The sequence below is a fragment of the Rhinolophus sinicus genome, linkage group LG05 (assembly GCF_036562045.2).
Source record: "Rhinolophus sinicus isolate RSC01 linkage group LG05, ASM3656204v1, whole genome shotgun sequence".
In the NCBI taxonomy this organism is placed as follows: domain Eukaryota; kingdom Metazoa; phylum Chordata; class Mammalia; order Chiroptera; family Rhinolophidae; genus Rhinolophus; species Rhinolophus sinicus.
The window spans coordinates 63,158,739-63,179,051 of NC_133755.1; the positions used below are offsets into that span (position 1 = coordinate 63,158,739).

The 20,313-nt window shown below is 37.2% G+C and overlaps 1 protein-coding gene and 1 pseudogene across 4 annotated transcripts in view; one reads left to right on the plus strand and one right to left on the minus strand.

The window, feature by feature from the left end:
• LOC109456769 (charged multivesicular body protein 3) overlaps window positions 1-20,313 on the minus strand; it is a 71,189-nt gene that overhangs the window by 22,763 nt on the left and 28,113 nt on the right. Inside the window, exons 1-3 of one of the 4 annotated variants that reach the window (XM_019749205.2) lie at window positions 14,504-14,703; window positions 13,907-13,991; window positions 4,917-4,977 (exon numbers count right to left, since the gene is read on the minus strand). In XM_019749205.2, the coding sequence (XP_019604764.1) occupies window positions 4,917-4,944 (28 nt within the window). In that variant the 5' untranslated portion in view covers window positions 4,945-4,977; window positions 13,907-13,991; window positions 14,504-14,703. Of the gene's footprint in view, window positions 1-4,916; window positions 4,978-13,906; window positions 13,992-14,503; window positions 14,746-15,068; window positions 15,269-20,313 lie in introns of those variants that run through there. The other 3 variants (XM_019749201.2, XM_019749203.2, XM_019749206.2) reach the window with 3 other exon arrangements.
• On the plus strand, window positions 8,672-9,295 carry LOC109456770 (zinc finger CCHC-type and RNA-binding motif-containing protein 1; annotated as a pseudogene).

The window sequence follows — 20,313 nt, forward strand, 5'->3', positions numbered from 1 at the left end:
CGACGTTTCTGGTGAGAAACTTGCTAAAAATCTTAATAAGGATCCTTTGTATGTGACAAATCGTTTCTCTCTTGATGTTTTAAATATTCTTTGTCTTTCTACCGTTTGATTAGAATGTGCCTTGGCATGGGTCTCTTTGATTTTATCCTACTTTGGAATGTGTGAAGCTTTTTGGATGATTATATTCATGTCTTCCATGAAATTTAGGAAATTAGGAAATAATGATTTCTTGAAATAATCTCTCTGCTGTCCTTCTGTGACTCACATAATGTACACGTTGGTCTTCTTAATGGTTTCAGTATAGGATGAAGGAAAAGTTCTGGAGATGAATAGTGGTGATAGTTATCCAGCAATGTGAATAGACTTAATGTTATTGAACTGTAAACTTAAAAATAGTTAAAATGGTCAATTTTATGTTATGCATATTTTACTATAATAAGAAATAAATAAATCAGCAGCAAGAATAGTATGATCCATTTATTAACAAGTGTTTGTATGTAACTACAAGTACAAACAGAAATGTATCTGGAAGGATGATCACCAAAATGTTTGTGGTAGTACTCTGGGTGGTAAGATTTCAGGGTGATGTTAACTTTCTTATTTGTAGTTTTCTGCATCAATATGTGTGTTATTACCTTTATAGTTATGGAGGGCAAAGCTATTTTTATTTGAAAGGGGAAAAATGAATGATCTAAATTCATTCCAATATTGCTTACCATGACTGCTCTAAATGTATTACATTTGACTAAAAGCTAAAAATGTGGACTACATATAACAATTACCTGTAGTTATACTTTGCTTTATTGAAGTTACTATTGTTTTTCTCTTTAAACTTTTTATTGAAGTATTATCATACTTACAGAAATGTACACAAAACTGTAGAGCTATATAAATTTTCACAAATTAACACCAATGTAACCGGGAACCAGATTAAGAAAGAGAACATTATCAACAGGCCATAAGGTCCCTTATGTCCCCCTTAATTTGCCATGCCCCCAACAAAGGTAAACCAATATGCTGACTTCCAAAATCATAGTCTTGCAGGTACTCATTTTTGCACTAATATTTTAAAAATCCATTCACCTTGACTGCTAATATAAAACCAAATGAAAGATCCTAAGTGTTTCTATGATAAATACTTATATGCAAGTAACATTTAAAACAATTACATTACTTCAAAGTCATATTTTATCTAAAGTACTCTTTTTTTTGTATCACCATCAAGTAGTAAACTCTACTGTATGGGAGGTACTGTCCTAAACACTTTACATACATTTGCAGATTTAATAGTCACAACAACTCTATGAGATTTAAAGAATTTAAATATGGATAGATGACTAACTGATAGCCAAGACAGGATTTAAACCTGGTAGTGTTAAGACTCCAAAACCCATACCATTTTAGAGTTAGTTAACTAATAAATTGTTATGAATGAGAACTACCAGGGTTTGAAGATCTTTTAACAAGACAAGTAAACTGTGAAAGAGTATATATACAATAAGCAGGAATAAACAAGACTTGTGACACACTAACTAAATTTATGAGGTTTCTAAAGATAACACAAATCACTTGCTTGTTCTATTACTGTCATAATGTTTACTTCTATATATAAGCCCTACATTATTTTTAGTCAATAATTTTTAAATAAATTTTTAAAAAGAGAAAATAGTTATTAATATTTATATACTTATTATTTTCCAGCATGCTTCATTCCTCTGGGAAGATCGAAATTTGTATCTGATATGATTTTCCTTCAGCTTACAACTTACTTTGACATTTCTTGTGCTGTAGATCTACTGCAGCTCTACTGGTAACTTTTGGCTTTGTATGAAAATGTTTACTTTACCTTCACCTCTGAATGCTATTTTCATTGAATACAGAATTCTAGGATAATGTGGGTTTTTTTCTTATATCATATTAAAGATGTTCGGTATGCATTAAGAAATTTTTAATCATTCTTAGCATTCTCTGCATTTAAAGTCTTTTATCTCAAACTGTTTCATCTCTATTGTTAACTTTCAGTAATTTGATTATGATATGCCTTGGTATGGTTTTCTTTGCATTGATCCTGTTTGAAGTTCATTGAATTCCTTGTATTGGTGGGTTTGCGGTTTTCATTAGCTGTCATTTTATCAAATCCTTTCCTAACTCCTCCAAGACTCAATTACACATTAGACCTCTTGACACTGTTCCACAGGTGACTGATGCGCTGTTCATTTTTTTTTTTTTTACTTGTTTCTCTCTGTACTAGTTTTGATAGTTTGTATTGCTATCTTCAGTTTCCCTGATTTTGTTTTCTGTAGTATCTAATCTGCTTGTTAAACCCAGTGGTTTTCATTTTATTTTACTTTATTTCAGATCTTCCATCTGTAGAAGATCCACTTGTTCTTTACTGTATCTTCTATTTATCTCATTATGTTCATGTTTTTCTTGAAATTCCTCAACATATTTATAATAGCTGTTTAAAATCCTTGTGTGTTTAGTCAATCATCTCTGTTTTTTCTGGGATTATTTATATTGCCTGATTTCTCTCCTGATTCTGGGTCACATTTTCCTGCTTCTTCCTAGTAATTTTTCATCAGATGTTGGCTAGTTTGAATGTTTCATTGTTGAGTGTCTAAATTTTTTGGTCTTCTTTTAAGAGTGTTCAGCTTTATTTTGGCAGGCAGTTAAGTTGCCTGCAGATCAGCTTTCAAGACTTGTTTTTAAGCTTTATTGGTCTGCGCGATGGTGGCCGTTAATCTAGGGCTGGCTACTTCAGCCTTACTATTAAGGCATGACCCTTCTGGGGTTTCTACTGAATGTCCCAGATGTTCAACAAAGTCTCTTTCTTGTGTGGGATCAGAACTCTATCATCCATCAACTCTTTGCTAGCTCTGGAAATTGTTTAGCTTACAGCTTCTTAGTAGTTCTCAGTAATTGTTCTTTGCCCAACCTCTTGAAATCTCATTCTAAGTAAGCAGAGCTTAGTATTCAGCTAAAGACTCAAAGGGACCCCGTGCAGATATCTAGAGCTCTTTTTCTAGGCATGTCCTTCTCTCGGATACTTTGCTCCACAAATTCCAGCCACTGCAGCCTCCCTGAACCCTGATCTGTTTTCTTCAACTCACTGAGACCAGTACGCTCTGCTTAGAATCCGTTTCCATGTACTACAATCCAGAAAGTTTCTCCAGGCAGAAAATCAGGGACATATCAGGGCTCTCTCCCTGTTTCCCTTCTCTCAGTGATCAAAACTTTACATTGCCAGTTGTCTAATGTTTGAAAACACATGTTTCGTAGACTTTGTCCAGGGTTTTCTTTTTTTATAATGGGAAGGCAAGTCCGAAACCATTACTCCAATGGAATTCCCCTCACCAATTCTTTTTTTTAAAGAAGTGATATTGGTATAGCTTTATGGTACTAATTTTACTCCAGTCATGAAAGTGTTAAAATTCATAAAAGTTGTAAACATTATTATTGATAGGTCGGCTGATAAAGGAGCTCACACGGTCAGGCAAGTTAAGCGAGTTTATTAAAAGAGAAAAGTCTACTGGGCTGCGCAAAGACTGTTACAGCCCCCAAGGGAGGGGGTGAGGGGGGTTTTATAGGGGGTGGTGCTGACAGGGTAGCACTGTTTGAACAGAAAATGCTGACTGCCTGCAAGCCAGTAGCTTTTTTGGGGCATTTTCTGTTATCACAAGTTTGGTTCTGTCTGCAGGTGCAGACAAGCAGACATTTTGTTGTTTTTTTGCAGACATGGCTTTTTCTATAAGTCAAGGTCTCTGAAACCTAACATTCAGAGACCTAACATTAAGTTAGGGTCTCTGAGACTTAACATTTAGAGACCTAACAATTATCTATTTGCAAGTCTCCTTAATTTTAAGTGGTACTCAACAACAATCAGCTTTACTTATAAATATATTTTCCTTAATTTACAGTCATGCTAAGATAGATAATTAGAGTAGTGAAAATGGAATTGCATTCCTTACTTACACACAGTTCATTTGAATTCCATAAAATCATTTCTTTATAAATAGGAAGAGGTTTGTTTAGTTCTTTATTTTTAATGGCTTAAAACAACACAAATTTATTCTTTTACAATTCTGGTGGTCAGAAGTCTAAAATCAAGGCGTTGGAAGGGCTGTGTTTTTCTGGAGGCTTCAGGGAAGAAGCCATTTCCTTGTCTTTTCTAGCTTCTCAAGGTATTCGTTGGCTCGTGGCCTCTTTCTCCATTTTCAAATCATATCACTCCAACATCTGGTTCCATGATCACATCTTTTCTCTCTCTTTTCCTCAACATATTGCCTCTCTCTTGTAAGGACCTTTGTGATTACCATGGACCTGCCCAGATAACCCAGGATAATCTCCCCATCTTAAGATTCCTTAATTCAATCACACCTGCAAGGTGCTTTCTGCCAGGTAAGGTAACATATTCACAGGTTCTGGGGATTAGGATGTGGACATCTTTGGGAGGCCATTATTCTGTCTACCCCAGTATGTGAGCACCTGCTTTGTTTCCAATACTAACCTGGGCTCTAGGGAATCAGAAATTAATGAACATGGTCCCTCCCCCTTGAACGGCTGAATTCCAGTCCAGAGGAAAGATTTAGTTCTTACAAAATATAAAGTTGGAGTTCATTATATCTTCATTTTCTTATAATGATTAGAAAGCAAAATAATTAGGACAGTTATAAATAATATAAGAATCAACTATGTCTTACAATATACCAGGGGTGCCAAAAAAATGTATACATGACTTGTATTCATCTTTTGTTATTGGTATATATTGAGTATTACAATTTTAATACAGTTTTTGCCTTTCTTAAAATGTGTATACATTTTTTTGGCACCCTCTGTATAGATGCAGTTCATTTTTAGGAACTAATGCAAAAAACACCAAGGGAGTGAGGAATAGGAGACATAAAATGGTAATTTACCTCTTATTTGCCTGTCAACAACTCTCATTTCCTTTCTTATCTTCAATGACCATTCATTCACCTGGGAAAATTTCAGAAAAGGAATTATAAGAGAAGCCAACACTCCTAATTCACAGAATTTCAAAGAATTTTATATTAATTCTACATTTATAAAGCCATTTTCAAAACAGAGCCCTAGGGCCAAATTCTATGTTTTTTAAATCTGTTTAATCATAGTACATAGAAGTCCCATGCTATTCAAAGATTCTTATCTGAGGGTAGGCAGTAAAAAGCTCTTTATACAAGACCTCAGACAGAGTTCAGTGCCCTGCAGATTCATAAAGATTTTTCAATAGGTGCACAGATATAGATAGATTTTAAGGGCATCAGAAGATTTCCAACTTCTACAGATAATTATTTCACAAACTGCTCTGCCTATGTCATGAGTTTACCTTTCCCTTCTCCCCTTTAACAATAATGCTTTTTTCATTTTACAACTAATCTGTCTCTTATTACCATGATATAGTTCCGAGGGGCAAAATCTCTGAAGCACTAAACATAAGGACAACTAGAAATACTGATATAGATGTAGAGAAAGCAGTGAATGACTGACTCTAATGCCTACCAAATTCTTATAAAGTATGAAGTGTTTTTCAATTCTTCAGTTTCAAAAAATTGAAGAAAAATCTGAGTTGTCAACTAATAAATCATTAAAACTAAATTCGACATTAAAGTACCATGTGTTTTTTGGCATATGACATAGAAGTTCAAAGAACTGAGTGACACTGACATAACAAAACTTCCATTACCATTTCCTTACGTTCATAATGTTTCTCAGCACTTAAGTCTAATAAAACACAAAGTAGGGCTTTTTACTGGTTGTAGCAACTCACAATGAGAATCACTGAGTATACGCACAGCCATGCCATCCAATGGTCCTCTGCAGTTGGTGCAGGTCTTAGGACACAAGAAAACTGCCAGAGCTGTAGTATATACTGCAAATGGGGCAACTGCGTCAATAGATAAAATGGACAGGATCCAACCACCACACGCTGCAATACAAGCTACTGGAACCTTTTCTACTTCTGGCTAAAGAAGAATTAGCTGGCTCTGTGTCCATGTGAAGGACGGTGGTCACGTGGCCCAGATTTCCACAATCTGCCAGTCCACATCCAAAGCCCTGGTGCCTATTACCAAAAATATGTGGATAGGCTTCCAAGGAGATCAAAAACATCCTCATCCAGTATGTCAAGAACCTGCTGGTAGCTGACCCCATTCACTGCAAATCCACAAAGTTCGGAGACCTTGGTGCATGTGGTCCCCAGCACAAATCCTACCAGTAAGCCCATCATGAAAATCAGGGTTCACCTTTACAATACTCGATGGTTGTGAGTTTTAAGATTAAAAATAATAAAAATAAGATAATACGGGAATAGAATTAATAGTTGAACCCTTTGACCTTCATTCATGGATACATGAACTAAATGTCATAAAAAAAATCCATGCTAATATTAGGAGAAGATAAATTTGACTTTAATTAAAAACATATTTAACTAAATCTAGGAAACATTTATTATTCAATAACAACTGTAATAATTTCACCCAGGATAAATATTAAAGGACTTAAAGCTGTATGGTTATACAATTAAAAAATTTTTAATGTTAGCTTTATATGTACATTTTTAAAGTGAAATTCATATACCATACGATTAGCCATTTTAAAGAGTACAATTCAGTGGCATTTAGTATCTTCACAATGTTGTGCCTTTACAACTCTCCCTAGTCTCAACATTTTTTCAACATATCTGAAGAAAGCACTATGCCCTTCAAATAATCTCTACCTTGTTCCCCTCTCCCCATTTCTTGGCAACCACTGACTGGCTTTTTTATCTCTTTTGATCTGCTTATTTTGGATATTTCATATAAAAGGAATCATACAATATGTGGCCTTTTGTGTTTGGCTTCTTTCATTTAATATACTGTTTTTTGAGGCTCATCCATGTTGTAGCATGTATCAATACTTCAGTCCTTTTTATGGCTGAATAATATTCCATTGTATGTATATATCACAACTTGTTTATTCATTCATCCATTGATAAGACATCTGGATTGTTTCCATTTTTTGGTTACTGTGAATAATGCTGCTATGAACATTCGTGTACAAGTATTTCAGTACCTATTTTCAATTCTTTTGGGTAAATACCTAGGCGTGAAATTGCTGGGTCATATGGCAGGTAATTCTATGTTTATCTTTTTGAGGCACTCCAAAATTGTTCTTTAAAGGGCTTTACCATTTACCTTAAAATGAGGCAGAATGAATCAGAGCCTTTGTTTTTAAGCTTGTTTTTAGTAGCAGAATCCTTCAAATAAATCTAACATAGTCCTATACAAATATAAGTGAATGTGAATATACATTTATCATGTAGGCTTGGATTCAACACTTTTACTAGTATTAATAAAGGGAAATAATCTATCCTCATCAAAGATAAAAGTTTAAATTAGTTGTTACAGTGTTTTATACCAACCTCAGTATGCAATGTATTTCTTCCATATTTGGTTTTAGCTGCCTAGTATTGAGAAAACTCTAATTCAAAGAAATAAGAAACCATCTTATTACATCTATTTATTATTACAGCTACTTAATAGTCTGTCTTTTAATACAAGGTTACCCATTGCTTAAATGAGTCCAAGAGCTTGAAAGAAAAGTCATTAACAAATGGTTGTTTCAAAGCTTATCATAGTATTTAATGGCTCATATTCCTTATGTGGTAAGTATTCAATCTAAAACAATAGATGACAAGGTGAAATGAGTTTTGTAAAAATGCACTGTCGCACCGTTTGCAGTAGCAAAAGACTAGACATTACCAAAATGTATTATCAATAGGAGACTAGTTAAACATATTAAAGAGAATTTCCATAAACGGGCAGTATGTTTTAACTAAAGAGAAAAAAGCAATACAATGAGGACTAACAATAAAATTTCAAAATATAAGTGAAAATAGCAAGGTAATGGACATGTACAGTATGACATTACATATGTTAAAAGGAGAGCATGAGGGAAGAAGAGAGGAAGAGGAGAGAGGAGAGAGGGAAGGAACAGAGAAGGGGAGGAAGAAAAGAAGTGGAAAAAGGAACGCATAAAGATATTCATATGTTCATGTATTGTAGAATACCAATGAAGAATACACAAGAAATTAGGCTGCTTTCAAGGATGGAAACTAAATAATTTGTGAGCAGGAGCGAAAGGGAGATTTACTTTTTACTCTACATAAGGATACACTTTGCTGGTTTTTGAATTTTACAATATGTACAAATATAACCTATTTCAATACTTTTTAATAAATTTTAAGAAATTGTGAAAAATATCCAGATTCATAAGCTGCTTTAAATCATCGTTTGGAAAAAATATGTTTAAATTCTATCTTAAAAATTGTTTTAGATACCACACTCCCTTCTCTGTTGGACAATCACCCAAAACTTCAAAACAGTTAAATGGTGAACCCAAATTTTGTTTTATAACTGAACACTTGTACATTGCTGGTGGGACTACAAAATGGTGAAGCCATTGTGAAAAATAGTTTTGGAGTTCCTCAAAAAGGTATGTAAAGAGCCAAGAAGAGGCATTGCTGCTGCCAGCTACTCGTCTGTGGCCCCGACCCCTCCCAGTACTTGTGATGCCAAGGCCGCTGTGAGGGGTGAGGAACAGTCGGGACTGAGCCCCTACTGAGCCGAGGGCTTGAGCTCTTCTGATCGCCCTCCCTGCCCCACCTGAAGACATGAGTGGTGGATTGGCCCCAAATAAAAGCACAGCGAACGTATCCAACTTGCCCTTTCCTGACCAACAATGATTTATACCGGGTATTTTCCAAGCATGGCAAAGTTGTAAAGTTTACTATAATGAAAGATAAAGATACCAGGAAGAGTATAGGGGTTGCATTTATTTTATTTTTTGGATAAAGACTCTGCACAAAACTGTACCACAACAAACAGTTATTTGGTGGAGTGATAAAAGCAAGCATTGCTATCGACAATGGAAGAGCGGCTGAGTTCCTCTGAAGACAAAACTACTTCGATAAATCTAAGTGTTATGCATATGGGGGAAGTGACACTTAAGTTATGTCTGTCCTAAAAATATGCTTGGAGAATGTGAATCTCCAAAGAAGAAAGAGAAAAAGAAAAAAACCTCCTGAACTGGAAGAAGCAACTGAAGAAGGAGAACAAAGTGAAGATGAAAAGGAAGGCCCTGCTCTTGACAGCTGCCATCAGGCCACAGCTTTGCAGCAAGCCAGAACTGAAGAATGAAAAATATGGAAACCCAGTTCAGGGATCCCTCTACGTCAGATGATTCAAGTTGCCCAAGGATAAAGAAAAGCAGTGATGAGGAAGAACTTAGTGATTAAAATTACATTTATTATGTAATTATCATTAAATTTTAAAAAAATCTTGGAGTACCAAGTTCAGTTGGGACTAAAGATTACTTCTAGAAGTGAGCATAAAAACGCTTAGTATCAAATAATTTTTTACTATAAAATACTTCATAGGAAATTAAAAAGTTTTAAAGTATCATGTTTCTATCTTGCCTTAGCAGAGTAAAAAAATCAAGATTTGCTAATAACCGTTAATCTCGAACAGTTTATTTGAATTAAAAAAAAAACTTAATACTGTCATAGTAATGCTATTGTCATCCCAAGAAAAAATATATTAAAAAGATTTGTTTGAGAGTTCATTATAAAAGTTTATTCATGTCTGATTGGTTTACATGACGACTTTTAAAATAAATTTCATCTTTAAAACAAAAATTTCACAGAGACTATAGAAAAGTTGAATGATTTATTGTTAATAAAATTGTCAAGAGAATTTTGGTTTTAAATGTGGGTGTTTTGCTGTTATTTTCCAGAGCATCTGAGATCTCGTTCCCCAGCCTATGTCATCAGTTTGGCTCTAAACTCTTATTAAAAAAAAAAAAAATTGTAATGTGACCCAACAATTTTACTCCCAGGAATACTCCCAAAAGAATTGAAAATAGGTACTCAAACAAATAAATGTACATGAATGTTCATGGTAGCACTATTCACAGCAACCAAAAGACTGAAACAACTCAAATGTCCACCAACAGATGAATGGATAATGAGTTGTGATATATACATACAATGGAATATTCTTTGGTCATAAAAAGGAAGAATTACAAGCTACGTCATGGATGAAACTTGAAAACATTATACTAAATAAAGGAAGCCAGATATAAAATGCATATTGTATGATTCCATTTATAAGAAATATCTAGAATAGGAAAGCAGATTGGTAGTTGCTAGGTGCTGGGGGTGGGGTGGAAAAGAGAATGGGATGTAACTGCTTAGAGTGCATGGGGTTTTATTTTGGAGTGATGAAAATGTTCTGGAACTAGAAAGAGGTAGTGGCTGCACAATGTTATGAATGTACCACATGCCATTGAATTGTTCAGAGTAAAATGGTTCATTTTATGTTAAGTGAATTTCAAGAAAGGAAGGACGGAAGGGAGGGAGGAAGGAAAAAGAAATGGAGGGAGGAAAAGGTAGCTGTATTAAGAAAAAGCAGACTTCAGAACAAAAAAATTTATAAGAGCTAAGGGGGAACATTACATTATGATACACAATTCAACAAAAAGACAATTCTTAATGTGCAAATACCTAATAACAGAGCATCCAAATATATGAGGCAAAAAATGATAAAACTGAAATGGCAAATGGATGAATCCACTGTTATAGATGGAGACTTCAACACCTCTCTTTAGGTAATCGATAGATGGAATAGGCAAAAAATCAGTAAGGACACAGCTGACTTGAACAGTACTATCAATCAACTAGATCTAACTGACATTTATAGAATACTGTTCAGTAACAGCAGAATGTGTATACTTCTCAAGATCACATGGAACACTCCTCAAGATAGACCACTTTCTAGGTCATTCACACACCGTAACAAATTTATAAGAATAGAAATCATACAAAGTATGTTCTGAGACCACAATGGGATTAAACTAGAAATCAGTAACAAAAAGCTGGAAAATCCCCAAGTATTACCAATATCAGAAATGCAAGAGGGGTCATCACTACTGAGTTCAAAGAGTAAGAAGACAATGAAGAAATACTATGACCAACTCTATGCTCACAAATTTGGTAATGTAGATAAAATGGATCAGTTACTTGGAAGACTATTAAAACTCACACAAGGAGAAACAGATTATCTGAATAGGCCTATGTTAAAGCAATTGAATCAGTAATTAACAACCTTGCAATAAAAAAAGTACCAGGCCCAGATGGTTTCACTGGTGAATTCTACCAAACATTTAAGGAAGAAATAACATTTCTCTACAAGAGCTTTGAGAAAATATAAGAGAGAATACTTAACTCATTCTAGAGTCCAGCATTATTCTAATACCAAAACCAGACAGACGTTAAAAGAAGGAAAATTACGTATCAATATCTCTCATGAACACAGATGCAAAAATTCTCAACAAAATGTTAGCAAATTGAATGAAAAAAATATGTATCTCAAAGAATCAATGAAAACAATCTCCTGGGACTAATAAGCAAGTATAGCAAGGTCTTAAGATAGAAGCTTAATATACAAAAGTTAACTACTTCCCAATATAACAGTAACAAACACGTGGAATCTGAAATTTAAAAAAGCATTTAGAATAGCACCAAAAAAATAAATAAATAAAACACTAGGGTAGAAATATAAAAAATATATATATACACACACATGTGTGTGTATATATGAAAAACTACAAAACATTGAGGAAATAGATCAAAGAAGATATAAATTTATTCATCATAAGACACCATTAAAAGAAAGGAAAGTCACAAATTTGGAGAAGATATTTGTAACCAAATAAATGGTAACAAAAAGCATTTATTTATGAATCCAATACCAATCCATCCACCTGGCTAATTAATGCCTCTTGTGACAAGACCCAGACACCCTCCCTGACCAGGTCCCCCTCCCCACTGTGAACAATTAATCACTCGCTCTACTGTGACATCACAGATGTTGTACATACTTACATCATTGCTGTTATTTACCCTACGCTATAAGTATTTGTTCACGTCAGCGTCCCCCAGTAAACTTGGTATTCTACAATGCTGTCATCCAGTGCCTTATTTTTATAAACCTGGTGTCCAACCCAATGCACACTAAAATATCTCAATAAATGTTTGTTGTTATGAATATTCCTTCTCATTGTAGTCCCTTTTCTGATAGCACCCCACAACCATGAGTCATGACCCAGTCTAAGCTATAAATTAATCATATGATTTCAGAATTCGATGCCATGGAAAGTGACTACTCAAGGGCTAAATCAGGGAAGTCCCCATGTGAGACTAGCACAACTTTCCAACATAACCTCAAGTCCAAGAGAAGAATCTGTTTCTAGTAGAATCTCCTTGTTTCTAAATGGATTACAAGGCTCGCATCCTCATCCTCAGTAGGCCCAATCTAGTCTTGACTTGGACACTTTAAGACAGAACAAGTTACATCACTAAGATGTCTTCATCAAAGTGTCTGAGATGCCTGGGAGCAAAGACTTTAGTCTGTAAGCCTTCTTCCATAGTTAATGTTTCCCTGGAGTATCCCTTGAAACACTGCTCATTTTAGGACTGTTTGACTTTAAGCCTTACTTAATCTTACTGAAACTCATTCACCACTCCGTATTTATTTAGCACCTACTCTGTGCTGCATTCTATACCAGAGTTCTGGGACCACCACCCAGAAAACATCTTACTTGCCTGACCTCACTTGTTACCTGACTTATGGCCTAAATGACAATCATGCTGCTGTGGCATGGCTGCACCTGGCCCCTGCTTATCTTGTGCTGGGACCAGGACCCACATGCTCTCATCTTCCAGCCTCCTGCGGAAAGCATAATATAGATTTACCCTAACTCAGACTACAGCATTTAGTCAATTTTCTCCTTCTTTCTCTAATTTTTCTTCTCTTTCTGCTAACATCAGCTCATTTTGTTTTAATTTCCTTTTACTTTGCTGCTTTTACAAAATTGGACATTAAAATTTTCTCTTTCTCCTGCTTAACAACAACAACAAAAAAGCTAACTAAAACTAAAATGCCAGACATTACTTGTCTTATTCATATATGGCTCCCAAAACAACAATACAGAGAAAAAAGTATTTCTCATTCCTGCTTTACTGGCACTTTCCGGAATTACAAACTCAATGCTAAATAATTGCAGCAAATGAGAAAATACTTTCCTTGGTCATAAATCACAAGGTATAAAGAGAGCTTGGTAGAAGCTGAACCTAAAGCAAGCACAGACACTTTTCTGACAAATACGAACAGAACTGAATGGGAAGCTTGTAGTACTGTGAAGGGGAACTTGAAGAAAGTTTTGGTACTAGTTGAAGTCAATAATCTAATATTTACTAAAAATCCTACTAAATAGTCAAGAACCAATTCACAGACAAGAGGTGTATGGAAAACATGATAGTGGAGGGTTAAACAATTTCTGATTACCCAGTCTGGGGTGATCACTCCAACCTCTGAATTCCTACAACTATCTATGTAGTACCCAATACAGACTTGTTCTTGAAATGCTTATCTTACTTGCCAGGTGATAAGTTCCTTGACTGTCTATTTCATCTTTATAATATCCCTCTGGCAGGCATATTTTAAAAAACAATCTCATGCAACCACCTTGCAATTTTCTGGTATTAATTTACTTTCCCAGGTAGGTTTCCTCATCATGTTCTTCACAACTATATATATCATTTAAAAATACTCTAAGTGTTATACAAGTAATACATATAGTACAGTTTAAATAGTAATGAGACCATTTTCCCAGAATCTTACCTGACTTTATGAATGGCAAAGCTTAAGACAAACACTAAAGGTACTAATCATTCCCTAACATCAAAAACACACTTCTATGATAACAAGCATCTTAGAGTACACACATGCCACAAAACATGCATTTATATTATGCTCTACATTTGCAAAGTAATGTCACACACTCTTACCTCATTTAAGCTCCACAATTTTACCAGGGAGTAAAACCATAAGTTGCCTGAGGGAACTAATATTTATTACCTACTGTTCTACGACCTGTGATTAGCAAAGATAATCAAAATTAACACACATTATATACCAGCCACTTCATGATGCATGACATTAATTTTAAAAATATGCCTGCCAGAGTTGAATAGGTGAGATTACTTATCAAATAAAGGATTTTAGGAATCCTGTCAAAATTCAAATTATGACTCATCAGGTCTTGGGTAAGGCCTGAGTTTTCTAACAAGCTCCCAGGTGACGCTGATGCTGTTGGTCTGCACTTGGATAGCAAAGTTGTAAGGTTCATAAAGAATTAACCCTAACTAGCACGGCCAACTAAAACTTGACATCCTTCCATCCCAGTGACTCTGAAGTGATACTGTTATCATTCCTACTCGACAGACTAGGGCACAGAGCAATGAACTTTCCCTAGATCATAAGGCTGATACGTGGAAAACTAGAATTCAAACTCAGTAGACTGAGTCTGCAGGGCACTCTTAACCTCTACATATTATCTCAGTTAACAGGCGGATCAGAATTCGAAGCCAGGTTATCTTCGGTACCATTCTTCCGAGTCGGGTCCTGCTATAATTAATGTATCTGGGGTCAACATAAGTCCGCAGGGCAGGGGAGAGATGAAACAGGGCCTCCCTCTCAATACAGCAGGATGGTTGGGGAAGGGGCGGCCGGAGCCGGGATCTCCCCGCCACGGAGACGGGGACAAACGTTCCGGCAGGGGGCCAAGCCCGCCGGTAGTCCGAAGGCGGGCGCAAGGGGGCGGGTCCTGCGCCAGGGAAAGGTTCCGGGCGGGACATACCAACGCGCGGAGGGGTTTCCAGGGGCCGGGACCACGTTGCTGCTTCCGCACCTTGGGCCGAGGCTGAGGAACTCTTACTCCAGCCCTCGGCTCCCTTACGGAGTGCTGAGGTACCACGGCTCTCTTTCGCCATAGCTGTCTCCTTAGAGACTCTTCCTCCGGCCCCTCGGTCGAGTGGGAGGCCCCGGAAATGGGGGCCCGCGGTACCTGGCCAGCTAGGGAGGTGGGGTGGGAGGGGACGTGTCCAGGCGCTTTACCAACTCCACTACGCCCCACGCAAATCCACCGTTTGCCGCCGCCGTAGCTCTTACCATCTCTTTGGGCGGCTTCTCCTGGGTTTTCCCAAACAGCCCCATGGCTACTGAACTCGTCTTGCCCCTTCCGGCTTTCCGTTCCCTGCGCCCAGGCAGGTCACGGGCAGCCGCCTGGGCGGGGCCGCTGGGAGCAAACGAGTACAGACGACCAGAGTAGGGAGCGGCCGCAGCTAGGTGCTACGCATGCGCACGGCTGGGCCGGGCGGAGTTTTGTCAGCGATTACGCAATTGCGCCAATTCTGGGAGGGGCGTTGTAGAGGGAGACGGCGAATGAGGTGTTTTCGTGAGGTGCACTAGTGATTCATCTGGAAGACAGAAATTTATTGACTACACCTGGTGATTACTGCCGCGCCTGATAATTCACCGACACCTACATGTTGTTGCGCCGGAAGCCTGTATCTCCACCCAGAAAAGGTACATTTGCAACCACTTTCAGAACAGCTTCACCCTGTGTCCGGTAGGCACCTCACAGGCAGCAACCACCAGACCTCCTCTTGCGCTCTGTTGTCACCACCATTACCTAGTCGGTAAAACCTGGGCATCATCATCTCTCTCCCTCTTACCAGGACCCAACAATTGTAACTTTTCAATATGTTCAGACTCCAGTCCTCTGCTTTCCATTCTAAGTGTCACAGCTTTTATTCGGACCACTGCCATTTCCAGTGTGGATGATTCCTACCTGGCGTGTGTGTGTTGTGTGTGTTCCTACACTCCATGTGGACCATGACCTCAATCAGATTCTCAGAAGAATCTGTGACCAAAAAGGACTGTCTCTGCTGTCATTATTTCACCTCATGATGGTGAAGAGCCCACTCATTAAGTGCCTCAATCTCATACTCCCATCTCTGGTGGAAATGTAAAATGGTACAACCACTTTGAAAACATTTTGGCAATTTCTTAAAATGCTAAATATACACCTATCTCATGCCATTACAATGCTAGCTACTTGCCCAAGAGGAGAAAAAGCATATGTCCTTATAAAGACTTGGACATGAATGTTCATAGCATTTTTATTTGTAATAACCAAGAACTGGAAACCCAAGTGTCCATCAACAGGTGAAAAGATAAATCAATTGTGATAGATCCATACTGTGGAATACTATGCAGCAATTAAAAAGACCAAGCTATTGATACATCAACAACATGGATGAATCTCAAAATAATGCTGCGTGAAAGAAGCCAGAAAAAAAGTACACACTGTATGACTTCACTTATATGGTATTCTATAAAATGTAAATTAACCTATAGTTACAGAAAGTAGATAAATGGTTGCTAGGGGACGGGGGGATTGCAGAGAGACAAAAGGGAACTTTGGGGGGTGATGGAAATTATCTTGATTGTGGTGATGGTTTCACAGATGTATACAATGTCAAAACAAATGACATTAAATATGTGAAGTTTATGTCAATCATACTTCAATAAAGTTCTTTTTAAAATAGCAGTATATGGTCATTATAAAAAGTAAACCCCCCATTCTCACTTCCTCAGGAGTAAAGGCCTCAAAGTATTTTCATCAACTAGTTGGTGTCAATATTATAATTATAAATAGTTGGTGTGAATCCTTTGAGACATTTTTCTTTGGAGAATATACTTTTATATACTTCTACTTAATTGGGATCAGATTATACATATTGTTTTTCAATCCCCTTTTAAAAATTTTTTACATAGATTTTCATTGATGTTAATATCTATGGGCAAGGGACTCCATAGCAAGAATGTACTAAAATTTAACAATTTCCCTATTGGATGACATTAGCAGTTTCTAATTTTTCCCTATTAAATAATAAATATAAACACGGTTTAATTTTGGAAGTACTACCAATGCCCTCCATACAGGTTGCACAGTTTCGACGCCAATAGTGTATGAGAGCACCCTATTCCCTAAGTCCTTGCTAACAATGAACATTATCAATCGTATACATTTTTGTGTCTCTGACAGTATAAAATACTGTTTTTAATTTTCATTTTATGATTACTAATCTAAATGAGCATCTAAATGAGTATATTTATTGGTTAATTGAATTTCTTCTGTGAATTGTGTCTTTGTATCCTTTGCTCATTTTCCAGGGAATTGTTTCCCCGCCTCTCTCCTTCCCTCCTTCTCTCTCATTTTTTAATGGGAAGGAGCTCTTGAAAATGAGAGATCTGTGGAAAACTTTTAAGGACTTCTTCACCATATCCCTCTTTTTTTTTTTTTTTTTTTTTTTTTGAGAATGAACTATAAAGCACAGCAATTTTTCAGGTAGGAGGACACTGGACTTCCAATTAGTCAATAACATTTATCAACTGTCTCTACTCTGTGTCAGGCATTCTATAGGCTCCAGGAAAACTACAGTGAACAAAAAAGAACCTCATACGATATGGTGAGAAGGACAGTGATGATAAATAAAAACAATGGTGATAAACAAAATTGAGTAGATTACTACAAATGTACAAAAATGTAAGAACATGGTGATCAGTGAATCTTTTCTGCGCAGGTGATATTTAAACTGGGACCTGATGGATGAAGTAGCAGTGAGATGAAGAGTATCCAGTGCGAGAGAAACAGCATGTGCCTAAGAGCCTTCCCAGTTTCTGGGTGGGGGTTTTGGGCCACAGGCATTTCAGTTCCTAAAGCTGCACTTGTTCTAAAGCTGGTCATCAAGGGCAGAGGCCAAACAGTTGTGGAGGGAGGATTGGGTTGGCATGTGATGTCTCACTGAAATACAGAGACCACAGCTCCTGACACTGCCCTATAAACACATCAGGGTAATTGCTCCTGAGCGACTACAGGGCACTGTACATCTTCCATACATTTTCCAGGCTCCACCTTCAGAGCCACATATACTCTCTATATACTCTCTACTCATGTTTTGATACTGGACAAAGCTGCAGCTGTGAATGTAGTATTTTCTTACTACATGGGCTTCAGGAAGCAGGCACCAGATCCTCCCACCGTTGCTAAGACTCAACGTCTGAGGAGGTGGGAAGAACTAAGCGAGCAGGCATTCTAGCTCTTTGCTCCTGCCAAGCACAGCAGGTGTTTAACAGGATCACACTCCCCTGCCATATGTTCACATAGGTGTTCACACACACATTTTCAAAGGCTTTATGTGCATTCTCCTCCTAATCCCTGAAAAATATTATAAGTATGTGAATATCCATGAGAGGTACTGCAATGCCTGATGCTTTAAATCCTTCCCTGATTTTAAAATGAAAAATAGAAAGGACTGTTTTTCCTCCACTCTCTAGTTTGACTTCATCATTTCAGTAAGATTTCTAATCTTTGAGCTTCCTGGCTCACAACTATTCCCAATTCACTACATAGATGGTTAAATGAAATACTTTGGGCAAGAAAATCACAACCCAATTTTTGGCAGGAATTTTGGAATAATAAGACCAAGATACACTTTGTTTTATACAACAGATAGATTCTTAAAATGTTCGATACAAAGTGACCTTTGGAAAACTGAATTCCCGCCCATGGCTTATATAATAATTTTAGAGTGGATATGTCTTCATTTCTGACTAACCTTCAGGTTCCATGGGCTCCTAACCACAGTTTCTGATTTGAGATAAGGCAAAGAAAGACCTTGAATCATCTGCCCATTCCCAACCTTCCTCCACCAACCTTACAATGACCCTCGCATTAGTTTCCTATGCTGCTGACAAAGAATGACAAATCAGGTGGTTTAAAACAACAGAAATTTATTCTCATAGCCCTGGAGGCTTTAAATTCAAAATAAGGTGTCAGCAGTGCCATGCTCCCGCTGAGACTCTGTGTAGAATCCTTCCCTGCCTTTTCCTAGCTTCTGGTGGCCATCAGTCATTGGCATCCCTTGACTTGCAGCTGCGTCACTCCATTCTCTGCCTCTGTCATTACATGGTGTTGTATTAGCTTGGGCTGCCGTAACAAAATACAGTAGACTGGGTGACTTAAAGAACAGAAATGTAATTTCTCATAATTCTGGAGGCTAGAAGTCTGAGATCAGTGCCAGCATGGTCAGGTGCTGGTGAGAGTTCCTGGCTTAGCCATGTCACTGTGTCCTCACATGGTGGAGAGTGCTCGGTGTCTCTTCCCCCTGTAAGGGTACTAATCCCATGAGGGCCCCACCCTCCTAAAGGCACTATTTCCCAATATTAATACCATCACATTGGGGTTAGGGCTTCAACACATGAGTTGTGGGAGGACACTACTCAGCTGACAGCAATGTTCTCTCTTCTGTCTCTTATTATGAGCACACCAGTCATAAGAAGGACCCACCTTAAATCCAGTATGACCTCAATTTAACTGATTACATCTGGGAAATCACAGTAATCACTGCCCTTTAGTGGGGAATTCACACACTTTACCTTATTTCTCCACAGCACAGCAGATACAAAGCCTGAACTTAAAGAAAAGTCCAACTGGACTATTTAAGCAATACTTCAATACTTTACTAAAGTCTCCAAAATCAGCATCAGAATTAGAAGAGTAGCATGCGACTTACACATTAAACATTATGGTAAACTGGATAATCTGAAAAAACCTATTGCAAAAACAGAGAGAGTCTTGATAAAATACAATCAGAACTATTTTATGTGCATAACTGATCTCTCAAAAAATAAGAGAAATCAGTAATATCTTCCAATAATGGAAATCTTGTTTGTGTGCCTTAAAAAATATGTAACTTACCGACAGTAAAGTGCACAAATTTTAAGTGTAAAATCTGATATATTTTTGTGTATATACCTGTAAAAAAGACTATGTAGGTCAATATTTAAAACATTTCCAACATCTTAGAATGCTCCATCTTGCCTATTTCCAGTCGGTATTGCCAAAAGATAATCATTATTCTGATTTCTATATCCACAGATTAGTTTTGCCTGTTCTTGAACTTCATGTAAATGGAATCAAATAGTATACTTGGTTTTCATTGATAGGCAGAGGAACAGGGGGCAAAAATTTTGGCTAGGCAAAATGGTGGAGCAAAATAGACACCCCTGGAAGCTGGGAGACTTGAAAACCTCACCCTTAGTGAAAGGACAGGCTAAGAAAGAAATCTATCTGCTGGCAAAGGGGGCCAAGAAAAAAATGTTTGTCTCAGGCTGCAGTTCTTATGAAAAAATAAAACTAGAAGGCTTCCTTAAGAAACCATAATTATAAGGCTGCCCTCATGGGGGTTTAAGTTTATACTACTTTCATAGTTTGGAAACCCCAAGCCTAGATACTAATTGAAAATGTTCCTAGCTTGATAACATAATGGGGGGGGGGGGTACCTGA